Source organism: Fundulus heteroclitus, chromosome 14 (genome assembly GCF_011125445.2).
Source record: "Fundulus heteroclitus isolate FHET01 chromosome 14, MU-UCD_Fhet_4.1, whole genome shotgun sequence".
Classification (NCBI taxonomy): Eukaryota; Metazoa; Chordata; class Actinopteri; order Cyprinodontiformes; family Fundulidae; genus Fundulus; species Fundulus heteroclitus.
In genome coordinates this window covers 24,629,992-24,644,635 of record NC_046374.1, presented here as the reverse complement: position 1 = coordinate 24,644,635, position 14,644 = coordinate 24,629,992, and the positions used below count along the sequence as shown (strand labels likewise).

The 14,644-nt window shown below is 39.5% G+C and overlaps 1 protein-coding gene across 1 annotated transcript; it reads left to right on the top strand.

Moving 5' to 3' along the window:
* Positions 1 to 10,986: 10,986 nt before the first annotated feature.
* LOC105926221 (protein ALP1-like) lies at positions 10,987 to 14,025 on the top strand. Its single transcript, XM_012862452.3, has 2 exons — positions 10,987 to 11,190; positions 12,778 to 14,025. Exons 1-2 carry the CDS (start codon positions 11,063 to 11,065, stop codon positions 13,745 to 13,747), a joined length of 1,098 nt encoding a protein of 365 aa, XP_012717906.2. The 5' UTR covers positions 10,987 to 11,062; the 3' UTR covers positions 13,748 to 14,025.
* The last annotated feature ends 619 nt before the right edge of the window (positions 14,026 to 14,644 follow it).

The following is a 14,644-nucleotide window of genomic DNA, read 5'->3' as shown; positions in this document are numbered from 1 at the left end:
CCCTGGTGATGAACCTTTCGATGAAAATGTTCAATCAGCAACTTTGATATATGGGTTTTGCTTGGCAGAATTGCCGGATGTTTAATATCAGGGTGTAAATCAGCATACTCCAGACGACCTCCTACTCTTAGAACACCCTTTTCATCCAAGAAAGGATTCAGTTTGTGGAGACGATTTTTACTGTCCCTTGTTGTCATTTCCTTCTTAGATTTTAAACGTCTTATTTCTTCAGAAAACACTTCCCTTTGGACAGTAGAAATGATAAATAGTTCAGACTCCTTTCTCTCTTCAAGACTGCTGGCTTCATTGGTTCTGGATATGAAACCCTTGGCCTCTTTAACACGCCGCATAAGTCGTGCGATGGCTTTAACGAGTTTTGTCCAGTCTGAGAACCTTGAGAAATGATTGAGCAGTGAATACTCTGTTGCCTGTGCCTTGTGAACAAAGGTCTTGCGAAGTTCTGGATCTTCATCTCCCAAATCTCTTATCTGCTCATCAGCAGAAGAAAGTTTGTCATGCCAGAGAAAATCTGGACCAGTGAACCAGTTAGAAGTAGTTAGTCCTTTTGCCGTCAGGCCACGTGATGCATGATCACCAGGATTATCCTCAGAGTGCACATATCTCCATTGATCTGGACTGGAACTATCTTGGATACGCTGAACCCGATTTGCCACAAATATGTGGAACCGTCTGGCATCGTTATTAATATATCCAAGGACAACCCTTGAATCTGTCCAGAAGAATTCTTGGGCTTGAACCTCCAACTCCTTCTTGAGCAGGTCACTTGTTCGGACGGCAATAACAGCTGCTGATAACTCAAGTCTAGGGACTGTAAAGGCCTTTGTTGGAGTTACCCTAGCCTTGCCAAAAACTAGAGAACAGTGGACTTGGTTCGATATACTAATGGCTCTCAAGTAGGAACATGCACCATACCCTTTAACACTCGCATCTGAGAAATGATGCAGCTCATATTTTTCCACGGTCTCAAAGCCTTCAGGGAGATAACATCGCTGAATTTTGATTTCAGACAGGTTTTTTAAATCTAAAAGCCAAGACTCCCACCGTGATTTGAGGTCCTCTGACAATGGTTCATCCCATCCAACCCTATCTCGACACATCTGCTGGAGAATTTGTTTGCCAACCAGAATAAATGGTGCTACAAAGCCAAGAGGGTCATAGATGGTTGCCACAGTTGATAGAACTCCTCTTCTGGAAAGTGGACGCTCATCCACAGTCACTCTGAAATGGAACTGGTCCAAACCCACGCACCATTTAATTCCTAAAGCTCTCTCGATGTGAGACTCACCAAGAACCAAATTGCGATTTCTTACTGAATCTGCACATTCTTCTTGTGGAATGGATGCAAGTACTTCCTGGCTGTTAGAAATGAATTTGTGAATTCGCAGTTGGCCAGCCATGCAGAGTTGCCTTGCTTCCTTCACCAGCTTTATAGCTTCATCTTTGGATGCAACACTTGTCAGTCCGTCATCAACGTAAAAGTTATGTTCAATGAACCGGATGGTTGTTTCACTGTAATGTCCATGTCCTTGAGCAGCAACATGCTTCAAACCAAAGTTTGCACAACCCGGTGAAGAGGCAGCTCCAAACAGGTGCACTCGCATGCGATACACTGATGGGTGAGCCTGTACGTTTCCATCATCCCACCAGAGAAATCTCAAATAATCCTGGTCTTCTGCCTTAACATGGAATTGATGGAACATACGTTCAATGTCGCACATTATGGCAACTTGTCCCTTGCGAAAGCGACAGAGAACACCTATCAGGCTGTTTGTTAATTCTGGGCCAGTGAGAAGATAGTCATTTAATGACACACCTTCAAATTTGGCTGAACAGTCAAATACAACCCGGATCTTTCCTGGCTTATGATGGTGGTACACGCCATGATGTGGAATGTACCATGCAGGAGAGTTGTTAATTTCTTCTTCTGGGACCTTTTCTGCATCCCCAATTGTTATGATTTCATTGATAAAGGTTGTGTAGTCTCTTTGGTATTGCTTATCTCATTCAAATTTTCTTTTTAAGCATCTGAGCCTGTGAACTGCACATACCTTATTATCTGGGAGCTTTGGTCGATCTTTCTTGAAAGGAAGTGGCATTTCACAGTGTCCATCTGCTTTAATGTTGATACCTTCTTCCATTATGGTGATGAAGCGCAAATCTTCCTGAGATAACTTTGCATCTTCAACTCTTCTCTCACTGAAGTCAGACTCAAGCATCCTTAGCACATCTGGTGGGGAAATAAACTCCTTGACTTGAGTTCGGCAAATGTATTTTACTTCATTTGTGAGCTGTTTAGATGTCTGCAGATGAGGCTTCACGGACTTCATGATGATCTTATGGCTGCTTCCAATTGCATCACCATAATCGACACATGGGCTAACACAGCCGATTATACTCCACCCAAGATCCGTTTTTTGAGCAAATGGCTCATTGTCTTTACCTGGTACCACTTCTCGAGGTAACAAAGCCTGCGGACAGTTGTAACCTATGAGCAGTCCTACATCACACTCAATCAATGGAGCGATCTCCTCAGCCAGATGCTCTAGGTGTGGCCATGCTCGAGCTGTCTTTGGTGTGGGGATGTGCCTTAGGTTGGCAGGAATGAACTCTCTTGAATAGGTTACAGGGAGATAAATTTTCTTTGATGAGTAGAAACCTCTCACCTGCAATCCAACTATCCTCTGACTTGGGATGATTGTGTTTCTGGATGAAAGTGTAGAGAGTTTTAACTGCACAGGTTCCCCTTTTGTTTCTAGAGCTTCTGCTTTATCTTGCATGATGAATGTAGTGTCGCTTTGGTTATCAAGTAGTGCATATACGAGAATTTCATTCTCAGGGTTACTTGATGTAGATAACCACACTGGAACAACTGTAGAGGAGTACATGTTGTCCATACCTTGCACTATTCTGTTTGATGTAACTTCATTTGATGGTTCAGTTGTGTGTCTGCGCTCTGCTCTTTCAGATGACTTGGCCTGTTCAGAGTTTGTTATATCCTCCTTATGCTCATTACTGCATTTCTTTCTGTTTGTAATTTTGCGATCTTCATGTAAACACGTTGGGTGTTTTCCTTTACATGTTTCACAAAGACTTCTTTTGCAGCTCCTTGACTGATGCCCTGGTTGTAAACATCCAAAACATAATTTTTTTGTTTGGACAAACTTCAGACATTCTTGTATTGGGGTTTCTTTAAATTTCCAGCATGACTGAATGTCATGATTGTATTTTTCACAGAAGACGCACACTTTAGCTTCTGTTCTTTCTTCAGAGTTGCTCACAAGCACCTTAGCACCAACGTTTCGTGTCTTTGTTGTCTTGGCCTTTTCAACATCACTAGACTTCAGTGCATGGAGCGAAGTTACAGGATTGCAAGCAATTTTCGCTTCTCTTGTGATGAAGTCCACAAACTGATTGAATGTAGGAAACATGTTACAGGTTTCTTCTATCTCAATCACCTTTCTGTTCCAACTGGCTACCAGCCAGTCAGGAAGCTTTGTGAGGAGTTTCTGATTTTCATCGCAGTCATTCAATACTTCAAGGCCTTTGATCTGGGACATTGCAGCCTGGCAGCCCCTAAGAAAGTCTGAAAAATCCCTCAGCTCCACACTGTCTTTGGGTCCCATTTTAGGCCAGGATGAAAGCTTATCCTTGAAAGCTTTGGCTATTACAAACGAGCTTCCAAATCTTTCTTCCAAAAGAGACCATGCTGAATCATAAGCTGCATCCGTTCCTAATAGGAAATAACTCTCAATGGCTTTTCTGGCGGGTCCACCCACATATTTACGAAGGTAATAGATCTTTTCATTTACTGGAATGTTTTTTCTGCCTATTAGAGCTTGAAATGACATCTTCCAATCCTTGTATCTTAGAGGGTCTCCATTAAACACAGAAGGTTCAGGTACTGGGAGACGGCTTACATTAATAGACTCCGCTATTGCTTCAGCAAGGACTGTGGCATTGTCTGTTGAATTTGTCACCGGATGGTCACATGATTTTCCCTTAACACTTGATGGTCTATGTTGCTCAGCTGCATGGTTATGAAGTAACTCTGTTATCTCCTCGTCAGAGCTTGCTTCTTGCTCATAAACTTGCAGCCGTGCCTTTGCTGCACTTAACTTCTTAACAGTCTTTAGGCGCTCTATTTGCCTGCGCTTCTCTTCCAGTGCCTTCTTTCTTGCCACATTTTCTTCCTCTTGTAATGCAGTTCTCTTTCTATTTTCTTCCTCAAGGTTTTCAAGCTCTAATTGTTCACATTCTATCTCTTGCAGGACCTTCAAAGCAGCTTGTGTGGCAGCCAGCTCTGCTGCAGCCTCCTGTCTCTTAATGGAGGAACGACTTGACTGTCTTGACTTTATGCTTGTACTGCTTGCAGAGCTTGAACTTCCTACAGAGCTTTTACTTGTGCCTTCAGAAGCTGAAGATGAAAACACAGAGCTTGACTTAGGCCAGACAAAATCCACTGTCTGAACATCCATTTTTTCCTTACTGCATAGATAGGTGGATGCATTTTCCAAGATTACTTTGGTAACAGCATCACAGTTGTCAACTCTGCGACGGGTCTCACTGTCTGGAGGAGCACATTTGCGCAAATCTTCATAACTGTGTCTAACATCTGCTAAAGCACCACTTATTTTGTTCTTTAACTCCTGCACAACTTCAATAGAGGGAGATCCCTGTATCACTTTCTTAGCTTGCTTAACAATCACTTTCCATTTGTTGTAAACAATGATAAAACGATGATGTAGTTTTTTTAATTTGTTTTCATGCAATTCTTGTGCCTTTTCGGTGAGCTTTCGACTCCTCTGACCTCTTCGTGGCTCCTCTTCTCTTTCTGCTAACTGTTGTAGGTCTGCAGTATTACCTTCATTCAGTAAATCACCCTTTTTTGTTTCAGTGATTTGCTCCATTCTGCAGTGTTTACTTAATTGTTTGCCAAAACAAACAAATAAATTAAATTGATTCCAGCTGTATCCTTAACAGATTCAAAAAGGGATCAACTCAAACAACTGGAAAGATAATAGCTATAAACCTAACTTTGCTTCAGATAAACTTGTTGAAATATTTAAGTGTGTAATACCTTTCAACAATAAAACACTTTCTTTTGTTCGTTTTTCTTTTTGTCAAAGGGACCACAACCTTAGGAAAATATCTAAATGATTACTACTTTAAATTGCATTCACATGATAAACTGTAGATACAACCAACACAACATGCCTGAACATTTAGTTCTCCAACACCCTTAGCATTCACATACACAAATATGTAAAATTACTTCATTCATAAAGCATAAATGGAAAGCACCTTAAACTGATAATGACACAGCACACCAGATTACTTAATATTTTCAGTACTTGCAGTGTCCTTTAAAGTAATTAGCAAAGTTGATCCGCTTCTTTAAATTTAACTTGTTTTAAATTTATCTTGTTGGATCATCCATGTGCATTTAAACCATCGATCCGACCAGAAACAACACACTGAACATTGGTTCCACCCTGGAAAGTTAACATATATTCCAAATGTGCATTTTTACCTTCAATTGTTGATTTTATTAAATCAACATTGTTTTTTAACATATTTATTGCAAATTAAACCTATGAAATTAACTTAAACAACATAACTGCTCTTGATGGCAGTTACAGAAAGTGTAAAACTAGTAATCAAAGATGATAAGACAACAGGGCACCATAATTTCATCAGAAAACCTTTGTAGGCAACCAGGATGAGTTACTGGTGTAGAAGTTCGTAAAGTCCTAGTACGTGACCAGGCCCCTTTACATTAATACATTGCTGAAACAGCTTTTGCCAGGATTTCTGTCAGCAAACCACATCTTGACTTGGTGATATTTTGACCTCTGTGCTCTGCAAAAGTTCTCAAAATCACACATATTGTAAGGACATTTTATGTCCACAGCCTTCTTCTGGAGATCCAATAGATTTTACATGAGTTTGAGTTCTCAAGGGGTATTAGTACTTTTGTAGAGCACTTCATGTCCTCTACCAATCTTCCGTACACGTCCATAACCAACTCAGCCTTCCCTCTCGTCCTTTGTGTCGAAACAGCTCAACCTGCTGTTCAGGTTGTATCGCCCCAGGTTAATCATCTTCCACCCATCCATGTTCTGTTCCCCTTTTAGCCTTACAGGGAGGCTATAGCGCTTATCTCCATGTTGGACGAGAGCCAGGGTATAGAACGGACAGGTTGCCAGTCCATCTACAGAGACCCACAGGACTAAAGGGCAATGTAGAGTGACAAGTTAACCCAGATGTCATGTTTTTGGACTGTGAGGAGGACGCCAGAGAACCCAAGCGTGTATGGGGCAAACACTGAACGTCGAACATAGGAGTTTCTACTTGTCTGAACACCTTAAATCTTTACATTTCAGGCGTCACTAAAACATTTGCAAACCTCCCTTACCACTCATGAACCTCTTGTTTTGTCACAAAACCATCCCTGACATACCACCCACTCCACCCTCACCGGACTCTCTCCTTTGCCTCTGGTAAAATGCCTCTTTCTATGGATCGCTTGACCCCAGGTAACTAAACTCATCTGTCTTCAGTGACCACTTCCTGCAGCTTTACTGCTCAACGTGTCCTCCTCTCATTCACACAGATGCTCTGAGTTGTTTGATGTTGTCTCCTCAGACAAGGCCTCCACCTCCAGTGTCTCCGCCCCACATCCTAGCTAATCACACAATGCTTTAGACAGCGTAATCTCCAAACACCCCATTTCATAGAAACTCCATAAACTCAACACTCCCTCTTTAAAGCAACCTCACGCTCCACTGTCTCACTGCCGCTATACATGCCCTGCTCCACCCTCATATACATCTTTATTACACCTCATAAACACTAGGACCTCTGAGTCATTGACTTATCTCTAGAACTCAAAGGCTTAATGTTTTTTTTATATTGATTTTCCATGTTCACAAAACAGCAGGTAGACTATTCAGAAATCTGGACCCAGAATAGTTTGGGATATAATTTAAGTCCCTCTCCATTGCTACTAACAAACAAACTTGTGTGGCCTCGTTTTGCTGAAAACAGCCTTTGGCCTAACATAGTTTTCTTTTCACAGAAAACATTTCAGTTTAAAACACAAAAAGAAACTGATGACAAACTGCGTCTCGTTTTTTTTTTTTTTTATTATTAAAATAGACTTTTACTAGATAGTTTGCACTTGAGGTTTTGCTTCTCCATAATCACTGGTTTCATATCTTCTTTTGTATTTGATGATGTTTTCATTTTACAGACTTTTTTTTAGCGATATATATTTTAACGCTCTCTCTTCTCGGATCTAAATTATGAGCTGTTTTTATTAAATTATATAAGAGGAGCCTCTTATATAGTGTAAGAAAGGTTTCTTGCTACGAGCGTGTTCCCATCACTTTAAATTAGCTAGTCCCTTTTAATGGTATTTTGCCTTTTTTATGTTTTAACTCCTTTGTGTACACTTTCTTGTCCACTCAGTGCTCTAGATAAAAAAATCCTCCAAGAGACATGGGTTTGAGCCGCTTTTGGTTGATTTTGATCTTTGGGGTTAGAAGGTGGTTCTAACATGACTTTTCTCATCTATTCAATACAACTTAAATATTTGGGTTTTCACCATTTTTAAGTTTCCTACTAGTAAACAATGACTCTCTCCTACTGGCTAAGACATGGCAGAACCTTTCAGAAATAAATGCAGCTTAATCTGTGCAATGAACACTTTTTTCAGTGTATTACCAAAGTAATTGTAACCCTTGGACCTTTTTCCTATGTTGTCATCACAGACATTTTACTAGCATTTTGTGTGATTCACCGAAACAAAGTACATTCGTGAATTAGAAGAAAAATTATATATGAATGTGAATTTTTATTTTATAAAGTTCAATCCTGCGATTATTTGCATTTTCTTTATTCAACCTATATTTATACAGGTATTGTCATTGAAATCCAAAATCAAATTTTCAAGAGATACTTGAAAAAACAACAAAACAATAAAATTTTACAAACACTATTCTGTCAATTCTTCTTCACAAAGCAGCTTAAGATACGTTAGAATGGAAAGAAGACGTCTGAGAAAATCAAGTTTAGCCTCAGATTCTCGCCTGGTTTTGGGTCTGGATTTTAACTAGGCTATTCTAACACATGGATATCCAGTGATCTCAGCCATTCCATTGCATTTCTGGCTGTATGTTTAGGGACTTTCTCCTGCTGGAAGGTGAATCACCGCCACACTCTCAACTCTTCTGTCATGGATTTCTCCAGGATTGTCCTGCATTTTATTCCCTCCATGGATCTTCCAATGAACCCTGACCACCTCCCCTGTTCTGGCAAAAAAAAAAAAAAAAAAAAAAAAAAACTCCCCACCAGCATGTTTCAAAATGGGGATAGTCTGTTTAGGGCCAAGTACATTGTTTTGCATGTAGGGCTTACATAAAGCTGAGCTTGTTGGCGTGCACATCTACTAGTTGTCCCTACCTGAGCTGCAGGTCCTTCAGAGTCACTTATGTCCTTTTTCTGTCTCTTCACATGTATGCATTAACTTCATGTTGGTCCATCACATAAAGTCTGAATAACATACAATAATTCATGTCATTGTCACAAAATGTGGAAAAAGTTCAAGGGGTGGGAATATTTTTTGCAAGGTAAAACTTTTTTACTGCAGCTTATTAAAAAAAATACATCAGAACCTGCGCAATAAGGATCATTACACAGAATTTCTAGACGTGGTGAACTGAACGTGTAATTCCAACTATGGCCACCTGGTGGGGACAAGAATCCACACATCGCTGGGGAACACTGCTGAGAACCTAAAACTGAAGGTTTTGTTGTTGTGTTTTTTTCCCCCGTTTTATAATTAAATTCGGCCTACAAAAATCTGGCAAAAACATGAATGTGTTACAGAAATGAGATTTATTAACAGTTTAAACAGTCCTATGTTGTCCTTTGGTTCGAATAGTTAAATTTTGTTTACTTGGTAAAATACAAAACATAGAAAAACAGCAAGAAAGAGCATATTGCAGTACACGCCACCAACATATTAAACAATAAGGGCCATTTGGATCAAGTCTGGCAATGTCATGCCAAATTGCCAAAATCTTCTATGTATCAAACAAATCAGAGAAAGAATCTTTAACAACAAAAGTATAATATTTTTCTATTTACTCATGTATAAATGTTGATTTATACACTAATAAACACAAACAAAAAAACAAGTATCTCTTAAAACAGTCATATCACAGCAGTTAAATGCTATATTGTTTTGTTATTGACCAGGCGGAGAAAAGTATTTCCTAGTTTGTGAAAATTTGTGAAAGATGTAAGAAGATTAATATCCAAGGCGATTGTAAGTAAATTACATCTATAAAGCACAATTCACTGAGAAAAATCCAAAAGATTTACACAAAAGCAGAAAAATAAATCAAGCAAATTCACCGGTTGAATAAAAATGGGTTTGAGATTTATATTTTTTTGCACATTTCTTTCTGACTCTTTGTTGTGAATTGGTGCTGTGTGAATAAACTGAGTTAGATAAATTAAATTTTGAAATGCTCTAAAATATTAAAATGCTTACTTTTGTTAAATGTAAAAATAAAAATAAAAACGTACACTTTGATGTCTCTGAAACAGAGGACTCATGTCATGTCCGACATGATGATTTTTGAGAGTTTGGGTACGAATCAAACTAAGAAAAACTATCAGGACCAATTTGAATTGTTTTCACCTAATACGATTCTATCACTAAATGCTGCTAAACTATACTTTTATGCTATGATTTTATCCCACATGTCATACTGTATCACTGTCGGGCCCAGGCTAACCATTCAGCAAAGAAAAGTATAGTCTCTCTTTATAAACAAGCTTTACAAGTGTTGCACCAAAATGGCACTCCTGCAAGATTCAAGAAAAGCACAATTTATTAAGTTTTGAGAATTTTATTAAATATTTTTTCTTAAAATGAGTTTTTAAATGTATTAATAACACGGAAATTGTATGCAACATGATACAAACATATAGCACCCAAGGTGTCAATACCAGAGACGCAGATGTGGAACACTACACAAACTTTAAAAAATTACTTTGTTGAAGCATCTTTTAATTCAGTTCAGCTTTCAAAACTATTCCTCACATGGGCCAAAATTGTCAAGTAAAAAGTCATTGAGTGGGAAAAACTAATATACAAAAAAAAACTATTGTAATTTTTTTGTTTGTTTGTTTTACAGGCTCCACATAATTTGATCATGCAATATTTGAAATAAACAAATCAGTCAGATTTTCTGCTGGAAAGTGATGTGTAAACCACTGTAGATCCGAATCTTAAAAAGGGTTTTGCACATCTCCTCATTGAAAGAGGATTTTCCAGTTTGCAAATTTATTTGAGCTCAATTTAGAAGAAAAAAAAGTTGTCTATTCATAGCAATAACAACGGGATTTGGGTCAGTTTCTCTTTGAAAATTCTTGTTGTATTTAGCCATTTTTAATAAATTAATTAAAAGCAGATTTTGTTGGACCAAATTCTGCATCTGATTTAACGTGTTTGGATAGATGTGGTCCAGTTTACTATGAAAACAATGAAAATGTAAAAAGTGTGCTTTTTAAAAGACGAATAGTTTGTGTCATGCATGAAATATATTTTCATTTGTAAGAAGATTTTTTTACTCATCTGTAATAATTTTTCCCTAATTAAAAACAAAAAGTCTCCATCTGCATGAACCACCTGAGTTGGTGGCCCACATAAAACCATTTGGTCTTCCATCAGTTACAGCGACACGGTTAAAGTTCTGCTGTCCTTGAATTACTTTCCTGACATTTTATCTTTTTAACCCGTTAGCTGAAAGTATGCGGAACAAATGTAATCAAAATTTAAAAGGGAAAATCTGTAGAAAAAAACAACAAACCTTTTGTCTTTCTTCCTCACCTCTATTGGGCGCACACTGCTGTCCTTCCCAACATGGCGGAGGCGTAGACGTACCGCAGCAGTGGCGCGTTCCATTTACCTCAGAACTTGGAGATTACGTCATCATTCAGTTCCCGGTAGTTTGAGGAAAAGCAAAACATGGACGCCCGCAGTAAAGTCGTTGTCGCTGTTGCTCTGTTGGAGCTGAAAAAGTTGCAAGAAAGATACGCAGACTGTCTGTCGGCTGTCATGATGAATGCATCGGAGGAGGACGAGAGGCGCAGAAGGTCCTGTTGTTTGCAGCTTAATTGTGTAAAACAATCATGTACCTAAGTATCTGTATTTTGAAATATTTTCTATCTGCTGAGCTCCTGTAACATTTGGAGCTGAAGTTGATATCCAGTGAATCGTTTTAGTCTTTAAAGCATCTGAACTGGTGCATAACTTTTTATATTTTTGTCCGCTTATCTGTTTGTTTGTTTTTAACAGTTAAATTGTATGTTAATCAGTTTCTCAGTAGCTGAGTTTCCATTATACCAACAATTCTCTTAATCTGACTTGAATGGATCACTGCCGTTTCTTTTACTTTAATAAAAAATATGAGTCTATTCTTACCTGAGTACAATATGCGGCAACTTGACCCACCTTTGGGGCTATTTTCTCTTCTGTGTGTGGTAATTTGTAATTTATTAAACTAGGGCTGGACGATAATTCAATAACAACATATCGATTGATAGAAAAAAAGGGTAAATAAAAAGTTCAATAGAATAACAGTTTTCCTTCCTTATGCATTCTAACCATGTAGGTTAATATTACAGTCATTACATCTTCCCAACCAATCACAACGCAGACCCAGGAACTAAGCTTTAACTAATTAGGATAAACCAACACAGTAGAAAATACATTTTATATAAGCTAAATGTAATTTAATTTTGTATACATAAAATTATAAATAAAGGCTCACTCATAATGTTCATTTATTGAACAGAAGGTGTTTTTTTTTGTGTGTTGAGGCTCAGATTAAAAATGTAAATTAAAGGTTCACCAACTCAATCAGCAGCTAGTTTTAGAAAAGAAAATGGCTGCTGGCACCAGTCAAATCCATAATTACTAGCAGGTTACTTCACAGTACTTTTTGGTTTTAATAATCTTGAATTAATAGCAGGAGTAACTAGGAAAAAACTGTTCCTGCATAACAGCGAGTGAGAATGCTAATGAAAAATTTAATTTGAAAAATATGAAGGAATATGAAGGAATTTGAAAAAATGTGAAGGAATTTGAAAAAGTTGAAGAATTTGAAAAAAATTAAGAATTAGAAGAAATAGAAGAATGTGAAGAATTTGAAGAATGTGAAAAAGTTGAAGAAATATGAAGGAATTTGAAAAATATGAAGGAATTTGAAAAAATGTGAAGGAATTTGAAAAAGTTGAAGAATTTGAAAACATTTGAAGAATTTAATAATTTGAAACTCAATCAATTAGAACAATTAGAACAACTAGAACAATTGAAAGAATTGGAAGAATGTGAAGAATTTGAAGGAATTTGTATCAATTTGCATTGATTTCAATGGGAACAGCCAAAAAAATCGCACAAAAAGTGGAATATTTTAAAAAGAGTAAAAGTTAGCATAACCATGACATATAGGAGTGATGCCGGGAACGAGCTGAACGTTTTGATACCAAAATTGTTGAAGTCGGTTGAAGTATGCGGGAGTAGTTAGACGCTGACGGAATAATAATAATAATAAAGAAAAACAGGAAAACAATAAATGAGAATGCTGTATAGCATTCTCACTGACTAGTTGTTTGAAGATGACACGCTGCATTTTGCTTACTCTTACTTCAAATGACCACATTATTGTCTCTGTAACCTAGGTTACTGATAACCGCTGCGCTGCGGGCGAGAGGGCAAATCGTCCTGAAGGCCGGAGGTCAGTGGGAGGCGATGCTCAACGCGGACGACGACGCCTTCAGGCGCCACTTCGGACTCAGCAAGCCTCAGTTTACATCCCTGCTGAGCCGGCTGCAGGAGAGAGGAGTAGCCAAGGAGCACAGTCAGGGTCTGCCTCCAGTCCCTGCGTCCAAACGGGTCCTGATGTTCCTCTGGTACATGGCCAACCAGAACAGCTTCAGGGAGATGTCGCACAGGTTCGACGTGTCGCCGTCGTCGGCGCACCGGATCGTCCTCGGCGTGCTCGCCGGCGTCTGCGCCATGGGGCCGACGTTCGTCTCCTGGCCCGCCGCGGGCGACAGGGCTTCGTCCGCCGCCGCCTTCCAGCGCGTCTGCGGCCTCGGCGGCGTCATCGGCGCCGTCGACGGCTGTCACGTTCGGGTGCAGAGGCCCGCGGTGCGAGGCGGGGACTACATGAACGGCAGGTGCTTCTACTCCGTCCTCCTCCAGGCCATCGTAGACGAGAGGGGCCGCTTCCTGGACGTGTTCGCCGGGCCGCCCGGGCGCCTTGGCGACGCACGGATGCTGCGGGCGTCCAGCTTCTACGACGCGCGGCAGGAGATGCTGGGCGAGTACAGGCTGCTGGGGGACAGCGCCTACTTTGATCAGGGCTTCCCGTTTATCGTGGCCTGTAAACCCGACGACGGGGCGCTGAGCGAAGCCGAGCTGCAGCAGAACCGCCGGATCAGCCGGGGAAGGGCGGTGGTGGACCAAGCGTTGGGACGGTTGAAGTGCCGGTGGAGGCGTCTCCGTGATCTGCAGAACACGAGGCTGGACGCCGTGGTGATGGTGGTGCTGGCGGCCTGCTTTCTGCACAACGTCTGCGCCGAGGCTTCAGAGACGTGTCCCGATCACCCACACGGCTGCCCGAGGGAGGAGGATGGAAACGAGTGAAAAACCTCCAGGATGAAACTGTTTTCTGCTAGAGAACGTCCGTTTTTGTTTTTGGTGTTTCAAACTTTTTCCAGGAGTGAATGATTCTTCTGCAATGCACAAAAATATAAACTAAAATTATGTTACAATTTCTTGAAATGAGTGCATATGTTCTTGATCTGAGATGGTAAATAAGAGGATTTTACCCCTAAAATTAGATAATTATATATACTGATTTTTCGATTGCAATGCAAATTGTAATTGACAATAAAATTTGATTGATTGATTGATTGATACTGCACTTGAAATAAGGTGGAGATTAATTGTTCCTATTTTAAGCGCAAAAATATCATTCCATCGGCAGATCATTTTATTTTAGCAGCTCAAATCAAGGACAAATACACTAATTTCAAGAAAACTTTTAGTTCCCTTTTTGCAGTGCAGTGCTGTTTCTATATTGCACTAAATGCTATCCATTAAAAAACGTATTCTCCACCCTGTGCTGCATTGTTTTCATTGTTTCATCTATTATTTAAAGCAAGCGGTAATGGAAGCAGATCAGGATTATTGCAGTTATCAGTAGTTAAAGCACAAAAACAACAACAAAAAAAGTTGACATGAGCAAAATAGAAAACCACACCCACAATTTATACATGGTATTTTATGGTTTGCCAGAAAAGCACATTCAGGGTTTCCTCTAGGAGTATTTTAAAATTTCCAGGTCATTCCAGTGTCTTACACCCTGCCTGCAATTAGAGCTGGAGCTTAACACCCTGGAAAAACAACTGCTTGACACAGCTTCTTTCATGTGTTTGACTCTTTAACTCTATGGTATTTAATTTGGCAACGCGATTCAGCCTTAGTTTGTTAAATACGGAGATAACAGATTAATAAGTATAAAATTATGGTCCATCTATT

Bases quoted from the DNA above. Each gene is read 5' to 3' on its own strand.
- LOC105926221 (XM_012862452.3), top strand. From the start codon at position 11,063: ATGGACGCCCGCAGTAAAGTCGTTGTCGCTGTTGCTCTGTTGGAGCTG. The intron at 11,191-12,777 runs GTCCTGTTGTTT...TCTGTAACCTAG, and splicing joins GAGGACGAGAGGCGCAGAAG to GTTACTGATAACCGCTGCGC.